Here is a 22,573-nt window from a genome sequence, read left to right on the forward strand (position 1 = left end):
AAGAGGATTGGCAGGTGAAATTGACGGAATATGCTGAACCAGCATGTTCAACAAGTAAAGTCGGGGATCAGCAGACTTTTAAGGAGGAGTGGAAAATGTTTGTAGATTATTTAAGGAAAAAACTATTGTAAACATGTTAAAACGCAAGTAGGCTTTGAATAAGAAGAGGAGTAAAATCATATCTGAGAAAATTGTGGTGTATAACATGCAGCAATATTTGAAAAAGTTGGAGAAACCATAGAGTGGTGGAGGGGAAGTCCAATGCTAACTGGCAGTTAATTGGAAAATGTTGAATTTGGGGTGACTCCTATTTAGCTGAAAGGGCTTTGAAGCCTCTGCAATAGGGGACCTTAATAAAAGGGTGCCACCAAGGTCTGGACTGAAGCTGGCATAGGTTGGGATGTTGGAGGTAGGGCTTGTGTGTGTGCCCTGTTCCCCTCCTCAGTTATGTGGAGCCTGTGGCCTTTCAGATGTTGCTGGACCACGGCATCAAATATCCCTGTCCATTGGCTATGCTGCCCGGGGCTGATGGCAGCAGAGTCCCCAGAAACATCTGGAGAATCACAAGCTTTCCTATCTTCAGTTTAAGTCAGTGTTTCCCAAACTTGGGTCTCCAGCTGTTTTTGGACTATAGTTCCCATCATCCCTGACCATGCTAGCTAAGGATGATGAGAGTTGTAGTCCAAAAACAGCTGGAGACCCAAGTTTGGGAAACACTGGCTTTAAGCCCTGATATGTTCACACAAATGCCTGAATCGAGCTAAGAAGATCTGGAATTCTGGAAGAAAATCCCCTCAATTCTGTAGTATTACAACTCAAATTATGCAACTGGATAAAGCAAATTACAAAGACTATGCTTTCTTTTCCCCCTCTTTTTTCAAAATTCTGGGTGTTTGTTCTACTTAAGGAGCAGGGCAAGACCTGTAAGGACTCATGGAAGAAATATGAGAAGCAGGATAGGTCTCTTGAAGAGGAGGACTGGGAGCCATGGGGAAGGACTATGAGTAACATGGACTTAAGTTGTATTGCCCTCCTGACCAATGCAAGCTCTCTCAGCCACCTCTCCCATTTTCCTGGGGCTGCAATGAAACTTCCACGTAGATTATCACATCTGATGTTCCTGCATGTACTAATAAGCTAAGAGCTATCATAGATTCCCACTATATGCATGCCAACTAAATGTGCACCATAAAAATCTGAGGGAATGATCACCACATTAATTCCTAACACAAAGTACCTTCTGTGTAGGACTCTGGTATTGTGCAAAGGGATCCTAAGAGTTTGGCAGAAACAGCCAGCATAGTTTTGAGCTGTTTCTTCATAACCAGCACTGGGACAAAACTTAGCTAAGGAAAATGAGATGCAGAAGAAACGAGGTGAAATTTTCAGGGGTTTTTTTTGCAAACTATGGGATCAGAGTTAATATCTGTGCTCTGTAGCATTGCTGCAAGCACACAGTCTCCCGCAGCTGCTGGCAAGAACTCTTGGCGTATCTCGGCCATGGCTGCATGCGTGCGCATACTGTATAAAACACAAATTCTGCACCACAGAAATTAGAATTCCGTGACCTATCTGAATTTGAGCATGTTTGTGCATTTTCTTTTATTTTGCATAAACTGATTCTGGGACATTTGCCGTTTTAACTATATATTAGGACACTACAGATCAGCCCCCAAACCACTGCTGAGCAGCCTTTTCTGCTTTGGGGAGAAACCAGCTGTGTAACTTTCAGGCAGATCTTTGCAGCGATAAGTTCTAGAAACATGCTCTTGAAAAAAGGAAATTAAGCCGAGAGTTCTGTTGGAAGCTGAGCATTCATTCAAGCTGAACTGAATGCCTAGTGCCCTTCTGTGCTCCCTTGGAATTGCAGCACATGCAAAGCCATGTTCTTAGAGGAGCGAGATAGTTGCACCACAGGCATCTGTGCCCGGCTCTTCCATGGAATAAGCCATGGCCCACTGGCCCAGTAAAACCCATTGGAGGAGAGTGCCAGGATTCCTGCTGCTAGTGTGTAGTCACTGCTGCCTTCCAAACACTTCCTGTCTCCACAAAGGGCAGCATGTTTGTGTGTGCAAGCTACATAGAGCAAGTAGAGGAAAGCCTGGATCAATCTCATCCGACACACTGAAAAAAAAAGCAACGAAGGGACACGTTGCTTGATGTCAGGAGAAAAGGAGCAGGAAGCAAAGGCAAAGAGAACAACACTCTTATGTTTCAAGCAGAATCAAGACTAAAAAATAGCCAGAGGAGGTGCACACTCCCTATCCATAAACAAGAATCAAATTAAAGAATCAAGCCTGGCCTAATCTGAAGCAGGCCGTCCTTTTTTCTTTTCTCTTTTTGACACCTTCTAAATCAGCCTTCCCCAATCTGGTGCCCTTCATGAGTTTGGGACTAAATGTCCCATTAGCCCGGTCATGCTGGCTGGTGGGATTTGTAGTCCAAATACAAGTTGGGAAAGTCCATCGCAAGGGATCCGCTCCGCATCGCGCCGGCAGTTCTTTCACAAGCAGCGTCCTCCCAGCATAGTAAATATGAAATGAATTAGCTCCCTGAAGGCTTTGTTCCCATCCCCCCGTACTGCTGGCTGGCTTCCCGCTCGGATCTCCAGCGCTCGTTAGTTCTAATTGCTCCACTCCGGCACCCAGAGAAGCCGCCTCTTGTTTGCTCCACCCTGGGAATGCAGCCCAGGGTTTGAGGCCGCGCAAACCCCCTTTCCCCCTTCCCCGAGACGGCTTCTGTTCACACTCCTCTCCCGGGCCTTGCCCCCTGCACCTCGACCTTCTGACCCGGGGCTGACCCTGGAGCTGGTGCCAAATTCCATTCCTGCGGCTGCAGCAGGCGAGGAAAGAGGGAATTCCCTGACAAGCAGAGGGATGGGAAGGGAGCAGAGCACCCTCAGGCAGGCAGGCAGGCAAAGGGCCATGGACAGAAGGCGGGGTGCGGAAAACAGGCCATCAAGCAACTCGGGGCTCCGGAGAAAGCCAAGCTGCCCATCTTCACACCTCGGGCACCAGCGGGCAGAGAGCTACTGTGGCTCCAGGCCACCGCTCAGTTCCGGGGAGTGGCTGGAGGGAAGCAAGCTTGGCAGGGATTCTCGCTCGGCGTGGGAAGCTGCGGGAATGTTCCCGATAGGAAGCAGGCCAAGGGGCCGGGCCTGCAGCTGCCACAGGAGCATGTGTTGCTTCAGCGAGGCCAAAAGCAGGGAAGGGATGCCATGATGGCTGGGAGACTTGGCCTGGCAATGCACAGCAATGGGATCCTGTGCCACCGTGACTCGCCTGGCTGGGTTTACAAGGCAAGGCCTGTGCGCCAGTATGCAAATCAGGAAGGAGCACAAGCTGCCGTTCAGGTGTGGAGCGGTGAGTGTCGTGGGTGTGCAAGTTCCCCGCTGGCAGCCTGTGTGGTTTGGAGCCATCCTGCAATACTTTGATCTGCAGGGAAAGGGGGTGTCGGTTCGATGTTGCGCGAACTCTCCCAGGAAGGGCTGAGCCGTTGCTGTGTTTATAGGGCTATTTGGAACAGCATCTCCCCTACTGAGCCCATTTTGAAAAGTCCAGGAAAAGCTACACCATGCTCTGAGCCCACTAAAGCATGTAGAACAGGGTGCAGGTATTATTTAGGTTGCAACTCATGAATGCAAAAAGCACTCCCTAAGTACAGGAATTAGAAATTGGGGGAAGAGAGAGAGAGATAGACAGACAGACATTGCATCCTAAATATACACTATATTTGGGACCTGAGAATAACACCCCCACTGTGGACAGTGAGAGCCTCACCAATGCAATGCCATTGGTAGAATGTGGTTACGCTATTTCCAACTGGGCCCACCTACTGAATAGAGCAGCTTTTCAGAGACATGAAGGCAGTATGATGGACTATTGATGCCCCGTTACAGAAGGTCACGGCCCCCAGCCCTCCTCCTGCCATAGTCTCTGGTTCAACGTATCTTACAGATTCTCATAACATTTGCAAAATGCAGAGGCCACATGAGGATGGAATGCCAATGTCCCGGAGCAAGGATATTGGCTCTATCCATACCCGCTTCAAGTCTGCAAATAACCTGCCACCTATAAACAGCTTCGTTTCACCACTGATGAAAATGGTCAAAGATATTCGTCCCTCCTTTCAAGCGGAAGAGTTTCCCGACCCGGTATTTTCCCTTTCCGAACAGTCGGGAGCCCTCCTACCGCTGTGGAATGTGTGTAAGTCACAGAACTCAAAAGGATGCAACCCCACGTTTTAAAAGCAGGGGGGTGGTGAGGCTTGGTTGTTAAGATTTGCTCGTACGCTGCTGGAGACATGTAGACAGTATGGTGGGAAAGACCGGCATTTGGAGGGGTCCCTGTTTCCTGCCTCCATCTGAACTCCTCTCCACTGTTCCTCTGAAGCCACAGAACAGTTTAGTAGAGCCCGAAACAGGGACTGCCTTCCAAATCAGCTAAGAATGTATTCCCTTCTGGATTTGGTTTTGCATAAACCTACACAGCTCTGCAAGGTTTGGGGAGGGAACAGGAATAAATCCAGGGGAAAGGGTCCAGGCAAGGGCGGTGGGAGGGAGGGAGGAATGGGAGAAGGCAAGCAAGTTCTCCAGCAAGCCCTGGAAGATTTCCACGAGCCATATGGTGGAGCCATGTTGCAACCCAAAGCCAACACTAACTGCTTTTTTTCCTCTGTAACCTTCACTACATTTGCTAATGTTTTGTGACATAAAACCTAGAGATTAATTTTTTTTTCTTCTGTCTTAATTGAAGGAACCATTTAGTACAGATTTAACTATTATTACCAAATCATCAGGATTGATGCAGCGCACACACGCGTGCTCCAATCATGTTTGGACTAGCTTGGAGGATTTATGCAAATGGGCCTGCCGGGAGAGGCAATTTGTAGCAGAGAAGGACAATTATACAGGGCCCGTGAGTGCGGGAATGACTGTGCCGGGCGGCTAATGGATAATCATAAAGCGCCAGCAGCAATGAACACCACTGCAGTGTGACCAATGACTTTATACAGCACAGATAAAGAGGCTTTTATGCAACACTGCCTTCCTCTTCAAAAGAGGGGCAATTCTTTCCCCCCAGAACGGTGGCAGGAGGCAAGGCAGTCACGAGGTGGGGGAGCACAGAGGAGCAGGCCTCTCTCCAGCCCCGCTGCTCCCCTGGGTCTCGGTGCCCATTTGCAACATGCAAGACAAACCCCTGCACTCGGCACTGAAATGCAACCACTTCTGGGGCGAAGGCACTGGTTAACAGCCACGAACAACAACGGGAAGACTTTGACCTCAAGGGACTCCATTAACACCACCAGCACTACCCCCCGCCAATGCAAGCAATGCTCTATAATAGCTACACTGTAAGCGCAGGGAATTGTGGGGGGTGCCCCTGCTCCCTCTTCCTTAGCAACTGTGCTGGCTTTTTAAGTATATAAAGATACAACAGGGCAAGAGAGGAGAAGCATGCATACAGCTTCATACACAACAGCCACCCTAGTAAACGTAAGCAGAGTGGGCGCTTGCAAAGTGATCGGTGGGGTAGCTTGGAGGGCTGCCCCACATAACGTGGTGCATGCACACCATTTGAATGGCAACGTCCATCAACTCGGGGGAGGGGGTTGGCCCCTTCAAATATTTGACCGGGGTGGTGGTGGTGAAGACCCCTCAGCCCCTAGGAGTTGGCTCCCGTGAACGCAAGAGTAGAAGGTACAGAAGGGGTGCATAAGCCTTTCTGTGCTTCCCACATTTCTCCGCAGGCCCCGGTTCCAAGACGGAAAATGGGCTCAAGCTTGGGGAGGAATAAGTGAGGCAGGCAGGGGAGGAAAAGGCGATCTGGAAAGAAAAGCAGCAGGTGGAGGAAAGGTTCCGTGCCCTCCCCACCCCTGCTTCTAGAGGGACTTGGCGGCTACCCAGCATTTGGCCACGCAGCCCTGCCAGTGTCACGCCCAGTTCTCCCCTCACACTCCTGTAATGATGTCCCCACACGCATTCACTCATTCACGCACACGCACACTCACACTTCCTCACACGTTGGAAACACAGCGTGTTGCGCACGCAGCGGCTAGGGTGCCCTTCCCGCCCCCTGCGAACCGAGCCCGGTCACTCACTTGACCTTCCTGCTGTCGCTCTTGCTGATGGAGCCCTGGCGCAGGGAGCTGAGAGTGCTGGAGTGCTTGCGCTTCCTAGGTCGCCCTGGTCCCCGCCGAGCCGGACTCCGGGAGCTCTCGTCTCGCCTATGGGCAACAGCCACAATAAGCACACATCCAAGGGGCAAGCGCTCCCCTAGCTCCTGCTTGGAAGGGCTGGTGGTGTGTGTGTGTGCCTGCCTATGGTCTACAAAGCTGAAGAGGAGTTTGAAACTCTCGATGCAAGAGACCCATTTGCTTGCTTGGGCTGCAGGAGCCATAACAGACAGGTCCAAGATCAGGTGTTTTTTTTCACACCCTCGCCTCTTTCTCAATGCTTTGTGGTCTTACCCACATTCTCTGGGGCACCTTGCCCTGCAAACCTGCTGAAAAAAGTAGTAGATAGGTAGCCGTGTTGGTCTGCCATAGTCAAAATAAAAAAATTCCTTCCAGTAGCACCTTAAAGACCAACTAAGTTAGTTCTTGGTATGAGCTTTCGTGTGCATGCACACTTCTTCTGAAGATGTGTGCATGCACACGAAAGCTCATACCAAGAACTAACTTAGTTGGTCTTTAAGGTGCTACTGGAAGGAATTTTTTTATTCTGCTGAAAAAAGGCAAAGACACTCACTCGTGGTCGTGCCGCCTCTGCAGCTTGGCCAGCTCCCGCTGCTTCTCCTTGTAGCGCCGCTGCAGTTCTGCCAGCCGCAGCCGCATCTCTACTTCCTGGGTGTCCAAGTTCTCAATGGCTGCTTTCAGGGGGCAAACCTGCGGGAGAGAGGGGGAAGGATCCTTCACTGGGGTGGGAAAACAAAGAGGCCATGCCACGTGCACCATGCTCTGTGCAAGTCGTCCATTCATTCCTAACCTTCTCTTTTCCCTTCGAGTAGCAGGCCCAAGAACTTCCAGAGGTGAAGAAGGGGTAGGGATGGCCAGCTGCCTGGAAAAGCTGACCTTTGGGTGGTCTACCCCAATCAGTGTCAGGTTTTGGCTGAATGCTTTCAGGGAAAGAAATAAGGGCCCGACCGCCAAAAAGGTGGGGAACAACCAATATTGCATTGTCAGGGATTTTAAAAGCACAGGCCCAGCTGTTCCCTATCTCAGCTGACAGGTTTCAGCAGCAGAAGAGGGGGATCTCATCAGATAAAGTGGCTAGGAGTTCTGCAGATTTAAAAGGAACAGGGCATGTGTGGTTCAGAGAAACACCAGACTTCTGACTTGTTCTAGTCAGGGCCAGAACTCTGCCAGGATGGAATGATGGACACCTGGAAGGAACATTGATTATTCTCCTTCTGCTGTCAGAGGCAGGGGGTCACAAGTGGAGAGTGTGCCACCGCTCTGGCGTTCTGCTTTCAGGCTTCCCATAGGCATCCCACTGGCTGCTATGAGAACAAGGTGCTAGAATAGGTGGGCTACTGGCCTGTTCTAGCAGGCTCTTCTTATGCTTTTTAATTTATTGACATCACCTGTTAGCTTCCTTGGAAGGAAACGAACGGCAGGGCACAAATGATTGCAATCAACGAACAAGCACATCCTCTCTGTCCCCTATTTTAAATGCCCTGGGTACACAGGATACTTACAGGCTTGGTCTTAGGGGTCCAGATGTATTTGCGGCGGGAGGCCCGCATGCGAGGGCGCAGGTCCACGCAGGGCACAGCAGCTTCTGCCAGGTCAAGGAGGTCAGGGGGGCTGCTCTCCAGGCCAGTTGCCTCGACCAGGGCCCAGGCGGCAGCGAGAGTGGCCAGGCTTTGCAGATTGAACGCTGCCAGGTCTTCATCCAGCACTGTGGAAAGGGGGGAAGGTTACTGTGGTGGAAAAACCATTCTCATCCACAGGGGAAAGAGACATACATTAAGATATCATACACCTTGGTCTTTGGATCTTGGGTCTTTGGGTCCCCCAGCAGGTTGTGGACTCTCCTTCCTTGGAGAGGTTTGTAAGCAGAGGTTGGACAGCCATTTGTCATGGATGCTTTAGCTGAGATCCCTACTTTGAACTGCATGACCATTGGGTCATGACCTCCCAACTCGGCAACTCTATGATTCTACTGGGTGTTTCCGGGCACATAAAAGGGGCACACCACCCTGAAACCATTGTCCCTTCTCTATGCCCCCAAAGCAACCTTGGGTAGCGACTGGGTGCCGGCTTGTTGTTACTACTGGCCATGTCTTCCTATTTTTCCGAGCGAACTGTGGCTCTGTTCCTTTCTCGGACACACCCACTGGTAAGAGTTTTTTTTTGGGGGGGGAGGTTAGTCTGGCACAATGCTCACTCTGGAAAGGTTGCCTTGCTTCTGCCTGCTCTGCTCTCCATACCCTGCTACTCAAAGACATCAGGCACACGGTCGTGTTTATCTCAGGCACATACCACACATTCATCCAGGCAGAGGGGAAGTTATTGGGATGCCACATACTTCTGGGGGGGGGGCAATTTGAGCCGAGGGGGCAGCAGCCAGGAGCCAGCACCGTCTGAACTTGGGGGAAGGAGAGGGGCCTCTTGAGATAGCATCAAACTTGCGAGGAGGCTTTTGGGAAGAACCTTGCCCAGAGGGGATTGATCGGAAGGGTAACGTAGTTCCAAACTACAAATTTTTAAAGTCCCTGGAGATGATGAGCAGATGGAGGAGGGGGCGGGGACGGAGAGTTGCAGCTAAGGTTTTTGCTGTACATCAATTTGCTTTGTGCTTGTGTACAAGGATGTCTGCCTGCGAATGCGCCTGCACACATGTGCGAGGAGGCATGCAGGGGAGTCCTTGTATGTGGTTTCCGTTCCACTGTGGGCAAAGAACGGTTCCGGTGTGTGAGCAGTAACCGTTTGCCGTAGAGATGAAAAGCGCAGACTTTGCTTAGCCACAGGGGGTGATAACCATCTGCATATGTGGGCTGGTGCAGACCCCCTCGTCTGGGGAGGTGGGAAAACGGGAGGCTGAAAACGGCAGCGGAAAGGTGGTAGAGACTAAAAAAAGCAAGACTTTCACTATTTTCATTCTACTGAATATATATATATATATATATAAAACAACACCCCGCCAAACAAGAGCACTAGAAAGTTCTCAAGAGCGATGAGATTCTGAAACAGGAAGCATCTAAGTGATATGGAGGCAACTCTTTCTCACTGAAAGGTGTTCACTGGTTAATGCAGTTGAATAAGACAGGTATTTTCCTATTTTTAAAGGACCCTTATAATAATAATCACAACAGGCCTATCCCAAGTCTCTACACTGCCCAAATTCAAGGTCCAAACTAGATGACGAGCCTCCCTAAATTGTTTTCTGTATGCGACAGAGTAGCTGCCTCAAAGGCTCTTGCCTCCCAGACTCACAAGGGGTTAATATCCTCTTCCGAGAGCTCAAATCAAAGGTTGAGCTACTCCTAGCGCTGGCTAGGCAAGCCCCCAATGTGCTGCCTGACCCCTGACTTCACTCCCCAGTTTGGCAGGACTCCAGACTCCATGCCTCTAGGGGGGGAAATCACTCCATTCCCCACAGTCCAGGAATAAGCAACCCCTAACGATTAGCTCTTCTTTACGGCGGCAATTATGAAAGACACCGTTTTCCCTAGCTAGGCACCAGGATGCTTCAAGGCCCGACATGCAGAGTCCGTACTTCATAAAAGAGTGCACCTAGAGCAGAAGCCTAGGAAGGCAACTGCTGCTCAAACTCTGGGGTTTTCGCCATGGTTCTCAACTTCCAGATCCCCAGAGCCGTCCAAGTTTCCTGCCTGGGTGGCAGATCACGTAACTCCAAAGGCACTGCATAAGGATATCATGGCCTACGAGGGACCAAAAATAGGGTACAGTTCTACTGGTGATCTGAGCGAGTGCAGATACTGTTCTGCAAACCCGAGGAGGGTCTTAAGGTCAGGAGGGGATCCTTTAACTTGTACATATAAAGGCCTACAGGGCTGTTAGGAAGAGCCCTGCAGGGTTCTTAGGGACAGCATCACTTATCTATGTGAAGGAAGTGGTGGGGTTAGTACTGGGGAGGCAGAAGCTCCTGATCAAAGTGGATCCTGCAGTTCTGTTCTGCACCCATTTCAACCAGGTGCCATCTTTTAGTTCACTAGATACTGACTGTCACAATGGTTTGATTACATGGCTTCGTATTTTGACTCTACATTTTTATTCTGATAGCCGCAGTATGGTTTGTTTGTTATTTTTAGCTTTGTGGTTTTGTGGCTTTTACTTTGTAAACTGCTTAGAGGTTTTCTATCTAGAGCAGGGTTTCCCAAACTTGGGCCTTCAGCTCGGTTTTTTGGTTGTTGTTTTTGAACTACAATTCCCATCATCCCTGACCACTGGTTCTGCTAGACAGGGATGATGGGAGTTGTAGTCCAACAACAGCTGGAGACCATAGCTGTCAACTTTTCCCTTTTCTTGCGAGGAGTCCTATTCAGAATAAGGGAATTTTCCTTTAAAAAAGGGGAAAGTTGCCTTCTATGCTGGAGACCCAAGTTTGGGAAACCCTGATTTAGAGGAATCTTATCTATACTGTATATTGATTAAACAAATATTCCTGTGAGGATGGGGAGGTGAGCAGCAGGTAGCTTCCAGCATGGCTCTCACGGAGGGGTATAAGGCAGGAAGAAGCAGAGCAACTCTCTTAACCAGCAGTATGCCTGGTGCGGAAGCAATGTGGGGCAAATAATGGGGGCCCTGCTGGCAAGCTAGTGGAGAACGCTGAAAGGCTACAGTTGTGGACAGGCTGTTTGAGCAGTTCAATGGGAGATCGCACATGAGAGTGATGTGCATTTGCCCTTCGGCTGCTTAATCGTTCAGTGCCAACACTGGAGAGCTAATGGAAGATATCAAGGGAGCAGGCCCTGGCACGGATGCAAATTCTACAGTCTCAAAGGCACAAACTTGACAAGAACCAAGGTCTGGGGAAAAATTCCAGAACTTCTGGTTCCAGTCCCAAGATAATGTTCCCATCATGAACAACCTTTCAGTCTCCAGTGGGCTGTCATCCTTCCTTCGCATCCCAAGCTCCTACAACACGCAGAGGAGTGGCGGTCAACTCCTTGCTGTCCAGGCAGGAGGCAGGGCTGTGCATAGCAAGGATAGGGCGGGGAACTGACCCTCCAGATGTTGACAGACTCGTTCCCATCAGCTCCAGCCAAGAAGGCCAATGGTCAGGAGTGATGGGAGTCCGGCAACATCTGCAGGGCCACTGGTTCCCCATCCCTGGCGTACAGGAAAGAAGTTTCTCATTCCTCTAACGACAATGGAAATTTAGCCCCGTCTCTGACTCTTGGCAGGCTGCCCTCCTGAACCAAAGAAGTAAGCAGCGCTTAGCTACCATGAACAAAATGAGTGGGCAAGTCACCCAGACAAAGACAGATTCCTCTTCCCAGTCCCCTTGCTTGCTTGCTGGTCACTGGCCTCCGTGACAGGGAAGGGACAAAACAGTGACGAGAGGGAGGGGGAGAGGAAAGATAGCCCCTGCGTTCCTTACCATGGGCGGCAGTATCGCACTGCTGGCGACGGAGTTCCAGTTCTGCCAGCTCACTGAGCAGGGCAATGCCAGGAATCCCTGAGCTGCATGGCGAGGGCAGGGGAAGGGAATCTGCAGGAGGTGGAGATTCCAAGGCTGGGAGCTCGCCCAGATCAATGCTGGCAGCAATGAGGGCGTCCAGGCCGCACGGGGCCACCTGCACCTCAGCATGCGTCGACAGGTCATCTGGCGAGCTGGCATCGCTCTCGTCTTCCTGGCATTCATCTTCCAGTGCTGCGGCTGGGCTGTCCTCCACAGCCATCACCTCCGGCGAAGGCCCTGGCACAGCAGCTTCCGGCCTAGGCTCCTCCTGGCATTCCTTCGGGGCAGAGTCCAAGCCATCTGGGCTGTCCCCGACCAGCAGGGGGCAACACGGCGTCTCCTTGGCCAGTTCTGTGGAGCTCGGCCTCTGGGGGTGCACAAGGAGGTGGGGAGGGTGAGGGTGGGAGGAATCCACTTTGGGGTCCCCAGCCCCGCTGGATGGGTGAGCTTCCGACTCGCATTGTGGCTCCTGCTCCGGTGGGAAGGTGCGCGACTGTTCGGGCTCAGCTGCCGTGGAAACCGTTTGCATAGTGTCAGGATCAGCTGGGTCCAGGGGTAAAGGTGATGCATAGCCCAGGCCAGCCACAGGGTAGGAGTAACCAGGGGGAAGATCTAGAGGAAGAAAGAACAAGGAAAGAGCACCAAGATAAGCTATGGCACACACACAAGAGCAGGGGGCACAGGGTCAGCTTGGGACTCTCCAAACCAAAACTCAAGATAACTCGAAGCTCAGCTCTGCCCTCGCCGGTCCTGGAAGGATCCTTTAAAAAAATCCCATATGCTCAGAGACTTGGCGCCTGTTCATTGGGGGAGATAGGAAGCCCAGAGCTCTTGTTCTTTAGATGTCCCTTTTATGAAGAGGCACGTAGTGAGACCATTGATCCCCTGCCGGTGAGGCTCACTGACCTCCCGGAAAAGCAAAAATTTGACCTTTTCCTGTTAGGCAAAGATCATAAGATGACCCGGATGGTCACCAGATTCTGTGTACAGATCTGTAGGCGCAGACCATCCTCCGACCAAACTAGTTTGTTAAGAAAAACCCCAAACTCGGTTCCATGGGTGACTCTGGGTCATCTCTCTGCGGTAGCTTATCTTAAAGTTTTAAGTGTCTGTACGCTTATTGCATTTATAAATTTTAAATTTATTGTTGTACATTGTTTTAAATGTTTGTTTTCCTTCTGGGATTGTACCCCCAAGTGTGTTTTATAAGCTGGTCTCCGACCGTAATAAATTATCTATCTATCTATCTATCTATCTATCTATCTATCTATCTATCTAGATAACTCAGATGAGCCTGACCTCATATCCTGCACCCTTCCTAAGAGAAGGCTGGTCCATTCTCACAACTTCCGTGACTGCAGTAAGTTATGCTAATGGAACATACTCCCTTGCTGTTTATTTATTTTCTGGCAGCATTGAACTTTCTACAAATTACCTAGGAAGAATGGCGTTCAGACTTTTGTGGTACCGTGCCTGTAGGAAGGGGGAAGAGAGGGGGGGAAAGCATGAACAGGGACCAAGAGGGGCTGATCAGGTTCTGATCCTCAACAGTGGAAAATCCTTCACTGATTGTTTCCCAAACTTGGGTCTCCAGCTGTTTTTGGACTACAACTCCCATCATCCCTAAGTAGCAGGACCAGTGGTCAGGGATGATGGGAATTGTAGTCGTCCCCCCCCAAAAAAAAAAACCACACACACAAAAACCAGCTGGAGACCCAAGTTTGAGAAACCCTGTTCTAGAAGCCCATCCGGTTCCTGGGCCTTTAAGTGCACCCTTTCCAACTTTGAATGTGTTGGCTAAAGCCTGCGTAAAATAACTGCACTCTGAACTACATGCTGATGCCTATGCCTAGCAGGGCACAGATCAAGACACTTACTACAGGGAGAAGGAGTCCATGCCATGGGCTAGTAACCAGCCCTGTGGTCGATATTGGGTGCAAGCAGTGCACAAATATACCGTGTCTCTTCCCGACGCCCCCTTCCATGCATAGCCTGCCACGAATCCCTACCTGGTTCCAGTGATTTGGGATAGTCCTGGGCTGGCCTCCCTTCAGGCTGCTTGTCCTCGGCCTCCGGGCCAGTGGAGCTCTGCGAGGGCACCGGACTGACAGCAGGCGAGCGTGGCACCACAGCAGGGCAGACAGGTAAAGTGCAGGGGGCAGGGCATTTGGGCGGGTGGCAACACGGGGAGAGCTTGGCTGAGCAGGCAGCTGCTGGCGACAGGCCCTTCGGGGGAGCGTTTAAGGCAACAGCTTTGTGGGATGGTTTGAGTGGCTTCTCGGGGCCTGGAATCTCCAGCTCGGGGGGCGGCTCTTCGGGCTTCCGCTACAAGGGGGAGAGAGATGGACGGGTCAGCGAGTGCCTGAACCCCACGCAACCAACCTCACAAAAGGGCAATTAACCCAACGGCAATACAGTCAGTATATGCATCTTAAGACTTGCATTTGTTCCCAGTGCTTTGCAATCCTAAACACGTCTGGTTCCACATCACTTCCTGTTGATACGTCCTTATCAGCCCACCAGCTCTGGTTCCTCACCCCAGTCCTGATCCTATACTCGGGTTGAATCGGTAGCCGTTTATTTCGATTGTGTCCCCTTCTCAGTCGGGAACAATGGGTTCAAGGAAAACCTGGATACACTTCCGATGAAGGTTATTTGGGGTTTCCTATTCTAGTGCTCTGTGCCACTCTAGCAGATGTGAGCTGTGTGTGCTTCCAAGTACAGTGGTGCCTCGCAAGACGAAATTAATTCGTTCTGCGAGTTTTTTTGTCTAGCGAATTTTCCGTCTTGCGAAGCACGGTGTCGGGAAAGTTTTGGAAAAGCTTCAAAAATCACCAAAGTCTTCAAAAACCTCAAAAAAGGCTACCACACCGCGTTTTATGAGTTGCTCCTCGAAGTCAAGTCGCAACTGTATTAACGGTGTTAAGAAAAAGGAAACAAACTTGCAAGACGTTTTCGTCTTGCGAAGCAAGCCCATAGGGAAATTCGTCTTGCGAAGCAGCTCAAAAAACGCAAAACCCTTTCGTCTAGCGAGTTTTTCGTCTTGCGAGGCATTCGTCTTGCAGGGCACCACTGTAAATAAATCAGGATTCCAAGCCAAAGCAACTCAGATTCCGTAACAGCAAAAAGCAAAATACTGCAACCTAGATGAAGTTATGGAAACAGGGATCATTTTATCTATCTTCTGCTGGTTGAGGCAGCAGGAGGCAATAACCTATGCAGGGGGCAGAAACCCCATCCTCTTGACTGTTGGGGTTTTTCATCCAGCCACACCCCTCTGGTTTCCAAGATGTCTCCAGGCATCAATCCCACACTTTTCCAAGCACATCTTTGCAACTATATTTGGGGAGCTGAGCTTCAGAGAAGGTTGATCCTCAGGCCAAACATAATTATTATTTGCTTTTTGCAGTGCTTGCTCAGAATCGCAACACACACACAAGCCCCGGTCGTCACCCACAGGAAGAGTGCTGTTCTTCCACATAGGATACTGGCGTCTATCACCACCATGCAGCAAGAAGCAGGATGTTGACGACCGTAGCTCTGCAGCCAGTAGAACTTTCTTTGAGATGACTCAGGAGATAAATTCTTACACTCACTCAGAATCTGGCCAAGCACCGTATTTTGAGCCAGTGAGGGATTTCTCATCAGATTAGATTGGCTGGAGAACACTCTCTCTCTCTCTCTGTGTGTGTGTGTGCACATTTCTTTTCCCTTGAAGCATGGTGGGTTACTTAGTGGGTGAGTCGTCTGTAGCTGCAGTCATCTTTCTGCAATGCATTTTGCTTCGTGTGTGTTAATGTGTGTCAGCCTGGACTGTAGGGGCTGAGCTTTTGCAAAGCAGCTGCATGGGTGGCCCAGACTTTCATGCAGAGAGAATATTTGATGATTCCTTGGTGTGTCCCCCCCCCCGACCTCAGATTACCCATGTCCCCCAGAGGGAGGAGGCTCCTTCCTCAGTAAGCAGATCCTTTCTAGCTGCCCAACAAGAGAAGCCTGATGGGTACCGAGAGGGGTTACCGTGATGATGGCCTCACTTCGCACGCCTACCTGGCTGTGTGTGTGCCGCTGCACTTCCAGTGCCTGTGCTGCACGCTGCTGTTGCTGCTGCTGTTGCTGCTGCAGGGCATAGAGTTCTTGCTGACGCAGGAATTGGGAGCGGGAATAGACAGGGAGTTGCCCTGTGTGCTGCAGGTGAGAGCCAGGCCCCCGGCTGGGATACATGGGTGGCCAAATTGATGCCTGATCCATCACCTCAGCTGCTGAGAGACAGGGAGATTAATCAGAGAGGTAAACAAAGCCAGAGAGTATGGAGGTGCCTCCCTGATTCCTGAATTAGAGAGCCACACCCATTTCCTCTCATCAGAGGGGCAGCTCCCGTGTACCCCATCCCAGCTACTATCCAGCAGCAGTGGTGGGATGTGCCAGCCAATTAGTGCCTGGCTGCTACTTACCCAGGGTATGGGGCGCCCCATGGGCTGGAGGCTCAGAAGGCAGGATTACTAGTTGAGCAGGTGGTTCCTGCGACAGGGGGAAGACTGGCTGCATGGCACTGGGCATAGAGGCTGGGAAGCCGGGAGGCAGGTTTTGATGAAGAGCAGGGTGCCCGATGCCTAGAGAGAAGAATGCACTTGACATAGAAAGCCCAGCCCACTCAACACACCCTCCCAGTAGCCACATCTTCCCTAGGGAAAGAGATCGTATCAGAGCCAAGTGAGGCTTTGCTTTTTCACGGTTCCCTCAGGGTAGGCCAAGAAGCGTTCGGCTTCTCGTGCATATGCAGACAAACCAAAATCCACTGCAAGAGGCAGAGAGCAGGTCACATATGTACTACGCAGATAATATCCACTTAGGAAGATCACAATGTATCACACAGGCCTTCCAAGATCTAGGAGAATCCCCTCCACCTATCTCTACCTGACAATCAGCTGTGACCCCCGAGAAGGAAGTCTCCCAGGTCTGCAATACCTCTGAAGGTTGAGTCATAGGACAGGCAATAATCTAGTTTTGCCCGCATAAAATTCCATATAGAAAATCATATGTATACGCAGGTGTTTTTGCTGCATGTACAGATGACTCTTTCTTGAAGCAAGAATTTTTTAAGCATATGAAGTGGTCCTAAATGTCACTAAGCATTAGGCTCTCGAAAGCAATTAGGGCTAAAGGTTACGGTGAGGCTTACGCAATAACCAGTTAAAAAAACGGGCAGGAAACAGGCAGGACAGGGGGTCGCAAATAACGGGACAATAGCAATCCAGAGACTAAAAGCAACGCCAAGGGATGGGGGCAGCAGGAAAGCACAGAAGGAAACTGAAACTGCCAGGAGAACAGAGTAGAAAACTGTAGATCAGGCATGAAGTGAGTTCAGAAATGGACCAAAGATAAGGAGAGGAGCTGCTGTCAGCATGGCCTAGGCAAGGGTTCTAGGTAGAACGTTGACACCCAGCAATACTGACCGTATGAGTGTCCACCCATCCAAAGAGAAGGGCTGCGGGTCCGGGGCAACCAGTGGGTATGAGCCGGGTGGGTATGGGCTGCTGGGTCTCCTCCCAACTGGCTGGCCTGCAACGAGGAACTGCCCGCAATCATCAGGTGGGGTGTAAGGTCTCCAGGGCAGCTGCTGGACGGATGGATGCGGGCAAATTCCACAAGGTCCTTGTTATCCCTGTTACATCAAAAATCAGACGGGACAAAGGTAGGTCAGCTGCAACAGGTCAGGATCGTCCAGGACTGTAAAGGGACTACACAATGTGGGCTATCATGTAATGTACAGGCAATGCCCCCCTCTCCAAATTTGTATGGGAGTTCTGTTCTGCAATACATCTGAAAAAGCCCGCAAACACCCTGTTCTGCCCCTTTTGTGACATTTTCGGGACCCTTTCAGATTCGGTGCAATGCGTGTGCAGTCGTGCACATGTTGAATACACGCAAATGACCGGGGTGGGGTGGTGGTTTGCCTGTAATGGTCATTCTGTAGCCTCCAGGTCTAAAGGTCAGGCACTGTCAGGCTCCTGGAGTAACCAGAAGCCCAGCTATCACATGAACAGGCTCATCATGGGTCCAGCATTAAGAGCACTGTATGCAAAACCCACTGCACTCCCTTCCCCAGCTTTGATACCAATTGATGGTAGATACCATACATATTTAAACCAATTTTTCGCCCCAAAAAGGGACCCAAGGCCGGTGACAGAGGTCGCCGCAGTCAGGCACCTGCTGAAGACCCAGGGACTCAGAAGTGCCCGCCAACATCAGAAATGAGTTGAGATCGTATTATACTTGCTGTTGCAATTTCCCTAACTCACCTCACTGCCTTCTCCCTGTTTATTGGGAGTGGTGCTTGTTTCGTTATTTGATGGTGGCAGACAGTTCTGCTTGTTACAGGAGGCAAGCACTGGCTCTGTTTCGTTCTGTGGAAGAGAGACCACCATGATTTATTTCCCAAGATGCAACGCTTGGCAGCAGGCACTGCATTTTGGGAAATGCAATGTGGCAGCCGCCGCCACAGAAGAACGCCAAGCCAGTGCTCGCCTCTCACTCCCGGGAAGTGTAATATGCACCGCTACCAATAAAGACCTCTGCTGGGAGGAGGTAAAGGAAAGTGCCAGCAGCAGCAGCAGGGACTCTGAAGGGGAAGTGGCAACATTTGACCTAGACAGGGGCCTATGTTGGTGCAAGGTAAGGGCCTACTACTAACAGGACCCACTCAAGCCTGGTGCCAGCCCAGAGTGGCTTAGAGATCAATACAAAGTTGATAGTTCCTGCCCTCAGATGTAAGGCAGCCAGCAACAACTGTGCTTCCAAGATGCAGGTGGGCCTTCTGAAAGCCTCTCCAGCCTAACCATAAAGCACCACAAATCGCCCTTACTGGATCAAGAGATCTCTCCCAGCAAGCCCCAGGCGCTCCTCACACAGCCGGCTCCGTTCCTCTTCGGCATCCAGGTCAATGACATGCACAGGCCGTGCCGCACCAGCTTGCAGGAAAAGAAGAACGGAAAAGGTAAGATTAGCTATCACCTTCTGGCAGGACTTCCCCAAGGGCTGGCATCTTTTTTCCTGGCGACACGAGCAGGGGCAGGAAGCGAAGGAGCAGGAGGCAGGAGAAAGGAAGGTCACAGGAGCACCTCACTTCTGCATTCCATCTCCCACTCCAGGGTGGGGTTGGAACTTAAAGAATAAGGGATGGAGCACAGGCCCCTCTTTAAGAACTCGGCATGGAATTATAAAAGTGAGCTTGCAGCTCAAGCGCCAGGGGCTGCAAGTCTGGAATGAGAGTTCTCGGATAGGAGGGAGGGCAAGGCCATGGTCTGGTTAATAAATAATAATAATTATAATAACAATTTTTTATTTATACCCCGCCCTTCCCGGTTCAGAAAACCAGGCTCAGGGCGTCTAACAACGAATTTAAAACACTTAATTGATGCAACAAAAAACAGCATAAAATACAGTATAAAACATGAATAACAATACATTCATGATTCAAAAATCAATTTAGGGAGGGAAATCCATCCAATAAACATTAGATGATCACCAGGGCTAGCTGGCTAAGTTTGTCCTATTTGGGCCAACGAGGAGACCAGGGGAGAATTAGTTGTGGGATCCCAGAGCGGGTAATCTTCATAAAAAGGGGAGGGGGAGGGAAGGAAGGGGAATAAAAGATCAGGCTAAGTTCAAATTGAAAGCCAGGCGGAATAGCTCTGTCTTACAAGCCCTGTGGAAGGAAGTTAAATCCTGCAGAAGCCTATGGGCTGAAGCCCCTTCCCTTTCTATGTTAAAGGGGCTCTGCATGTGGAAGGAGCGGCATGGCACAGCTCCCTAGTCCTGCCCCTGGCCACCCATATATTGAGAGCAGCTACCCTACTATACGGGATCCCAGTTTGTATAAATGCCTTCAATCAGGCCACGGAAAGACTTCAAAATCAGTTTTCCTTCAATAAAAATCTGGCGTGCCAAATTGTGTCCCTCTGCTGCCCTACGCCTCGAAACTTAACCAAAGACTTCTAGTAACAAAAGCGTAGCTGCTAACGTTTCAGTTCCGGTTGCGGCTGCGTTATAGACCGAATGTAAAAATTAAACAGATAGGAATCTCACTAGACGGCTTATCAGAAAATCCTGTGTTTGAGATAAATCAAACGCAGATGGCTAGACAATGAATTCCAAGAACTTAGCAGCCAAATCAGGAATAGGAGTGTGTGTGGCAAGTCTGGGAATGGCGCACGGTGGGAAGCCAATGGCGTTGCATCTCTCCCAGTTAACCGACCCAGACCCATGTAGGGCCTACATGCTGGGGACTGCAGTTGTCTAGACCAGGGAACTGAATGGGTGTGCATTCCTGACTGCTCAGGATCCCCCAACCGCCTGGAGAAGGAGGTGCCAAGGTGCTGCCTATGGAAGCATGTGTACCCACAGGGTCCCCCTCCCCACTGAAAATAGGTTTAAAAGAAGCATTCTACTGAGACCCAAAGAACAGTATGTAGTGTTTGCTGGGCTGTGGTTGCACACATGGGCATGTGAGTATTGCTGACCACAGTTTGCAAATGTGCCCATCAACACCAAAAGTCTGGGGAGCCCCAGTTTAGTGATTAAGTGCATGTAGGCACCCGCAATGCAGGTCTGTAGACATCAGGGACAGCATGATGTTGGGGAGGGGCCAATGGCCCTGTCCCCCAAACAAGGACTTTGTTGCAGTTGCCCCCCCATCTTACCTTTGAGCCCCATGGCAGCCCTGCTCTGCCGACTGGAGCTGGAGCCGTAGGCCGGTTCGGGCCGGCTAAGCGTATCCTTCTGCCGAGCCACGGCTACGGCGATGCCCACGGGAGGCTGGCGCACCTCGCCGTCCCCATGTCCCAGCTCGTGTTCCCTGCTGCGGGCGCAGTCCGGGCGCTCCATCTCCTGCTGGCCCTTGGCGCCCAGGAACTTGCCCCCGTCCTGGTGGGCGCAGCTGCCCTTGAGGCTGCCTAGTCCCACGAAAGGAGCTTTCTGCCCCACGATAAGTGCTTGGTTGCTGTACTTCAGCAGGTTCTTCATGGCCGACACGTCGTCGGGCGGCGCCTGCATTTCCTGGGTGAGCACCGAGCCCTGAGTCATGAGTGCGGCCTGCTGGAGGCTGCTGCTGAAAGGGTCCAGGTAGGAGCTTTTCCTCTCCTCCACCATGGGCAAAGGAGGAGGCCCCTGGCCCTGCACCGGCCACGGCGGCAGGTGCGGCCCGTTGTAGCCCAGAGAGCCGAGCTCCATGGACTTGCGCTTGGACTCTGCGTGGACCCCGGCCTGCTCCATCTCCGTCTGCAAGTGCTGCTGGTGGCGGATGCGGGCCACTTTCTGGGTGCCGGGCGTCGGCGGCTCCTTGGGGGCCTTGTCTAAAGTGCAGCAGGACTGGCTGAGTTTGCACAGCGTCTCCTGAGGGCTAGGCCGCGCGCAGTCCTGAGGGGGCACCATCTCAAAGTGCCCGCCTTTAGGCTGGTGGGTTAAGCTCCCAAAATGGCCGTCGGAGCCCGTGCTGTTCAGGTACTCCAGGCCTTTGAGGCGGGCCGCGTTGGAATTCTGCGGCCAGTCCAGCCGCCGCTCGGCTTTGCCCTCCACCTTGAGGTGAGAGAAAGGGTGGTTCCCGTAAGGGGGTGGGTGCTCGGGGCCCACGTCGTGGGGGCGCTCCTTCCCCTCGCAGGGCTCAGAGGGCACCTGGAAGGAGCGGCTCTTGTCAGTCAAGTGGCCTACGGAAGGCACAAAGGTGGCTCCGCTGATCCGCAGCTCCCGGCCGGCCTTATCCTGCAGGGGGCACATCCCGTCAGGGCTGGAGTGGAGCTGCAGGCAGGGGAAACTGCCCGTGGTCGTGCTCAAGGCCGGGGGCCCGGTGGGCAGGCTTGACGGGACGGTGTAGGAAACCGAGTGGTGCAGCATCTGACGCCGCTCCAGGCACTCGCTGTAGGACTGGGGAGGCTCGTGGTGGCCAAGGTCCTTGGCACAGCGGCTCTGGGCTCCCGCGTGGCGTGGCAGGATGCCCCCGCCGCAGCTGGGCAGCACGGCTTTGCCCGAGTCGCCGTTCAGCACCTTGGAGCTCAGCAGGCAGGAGGGCAGGTGCTTGGGGCGGTTGTCGCAGGAGCCCCGCTGGGGAGCCCCTTCCTTGCAGTTGGCCTCAGGCGTCATGGGCATCCCCAGCTTGTGCCGCTCCTTGGCCGCCACCTCCTCCTCGGCCAGCCGGTCCTTCCCCTCGCCCTTGGCCCCTTTGTCCCCCTTGGACAGCACAAAGCGCTCGTAGTCCTTGTGGCACTTTTGCCCGTGGCCTGCCTCCCGGTCCCGGCTGCAGGAGCCAATGGGGTGCCCTGGTGCGGCCCGGGCAATGCTGGGGAAGTTGTGATTGGCTGACAGTAGGGTGGGCTGAGCCGGTAGGTTCCGCAGGTAGAAATTGTCTGGAGAAAGAGGGAAAGTGGTTAGGAAGCATCTCCTTCGAGAAATAATGCCCCAGGCAAACACCCCATCTCTTCCTCCCCTATAAATATTGATTGACATCCAATGCCCTTTTAAAATGTGTTGGGGAGCAGAAGGTTTTATTGGGTTCTTCTTTTTATTTTTATTGTGTATTTTGCATATTGTGGTTTTATGTTGTGAACCGTCCTAAGACCTGCAGGTATAGGGTGGTATAATAATAATAATAATAATAATAATAATAATAATAATAATAATAATAATATCCCCCATGCCTTGTTGCCCAAGCAAGTCTAAAGGTTCTAGTCTCTCCTGCTTGCATGCTGCAATAGCTCTCTTTTAGGAATTGTGCCACTTGCAAGGCAGAGACTAAAGATGTTGTGCTGGGATGGTGGCATTGGCCTCAGATGCCCTTCAGTTACAGAAAAACCAACTCCTTATTCCCTTCCCTCTCTGTGCAGCTGCCTCCCAAATCTGTGCCCTTGATAAGGCGCCGGACTTTGTAGTGGT

The 22,573-nt window shown here is 51.5% G+C and overlaps 1 protein-coding gene across 9 annotated transcripts in view; it reads right to left on the minus strand.

Moving 5' to 3' along the window:
- The window catches only part of BAHCC1 (BAH domain and coiled-coil containing 1), a 116,566-nt gene that overhangs the window by 18,214 nt on the left and 75,779 nt on the right, over window positions 1–22,573 (minus strand). For 6 of the 9 annotated variants that reach the window (XM_081180801.1, XM_081180804.1, XM_081180803.1 and 3 more), the window contains 11 exons: window positions 20,350–22,047; window positions 18,513–18,618; window positions 17,950–18,054; window positions 17,104–17,312; window positions 16,102–16,260; window positions 15,698–15,909; window positions 13,660–13,975; window positions 11,570–12,262; window positions 7,698–7,900; window positions 6,749–6,885; window positions 6,100–6,225 (listed from right to left, as the gene is read on the minus strand). In XM_081180801.1, coding sequence (XP_081036927.1) covers window positions 6,100–6,225; window positions 6,749–6,885; window positions 7,698–7,900; window positions 11,570–12,262; window positions 13,660–13,975; window positions 15,698–15,909; window positions 16,102–16,260; window positions 17,104–17,312; window positions 17,950–18,054; window positions 18,513–18,618; window positions 20,350–22,047 — 3,964 coding nt within the window. The remainder of the gene's footprint in view (window positions 1–6,099; window positions 6,226–6,748; window positions 6,886–7,697; window positions 7,901–11,569; window positions 12,263–13,659; window positions 13,976–15,697; window positions 15,910–16,101; window positions 16,261–17,103; window positions 17,313–17,949; window positions 18,055–18,512; window positions 18,619–20,349; window positions 22,048–22,573) is intronic. The other 3 variants (XM_081180802.1, XM_081180807.1, XM_081180806.1) reach the window with 3 other exon arrangements.

This window comes from Podarcis bocagei, assembly GCF_964188305.1.
Source record: "Podarcis bocagei genome assembly, chromosome: 2".
Lineage (NCBI taxonomy): Eukaryota > Metazoa > Chordata > Lepidosauria > Squamata > Lacertidae > Podarcis > Podarcis bocagei.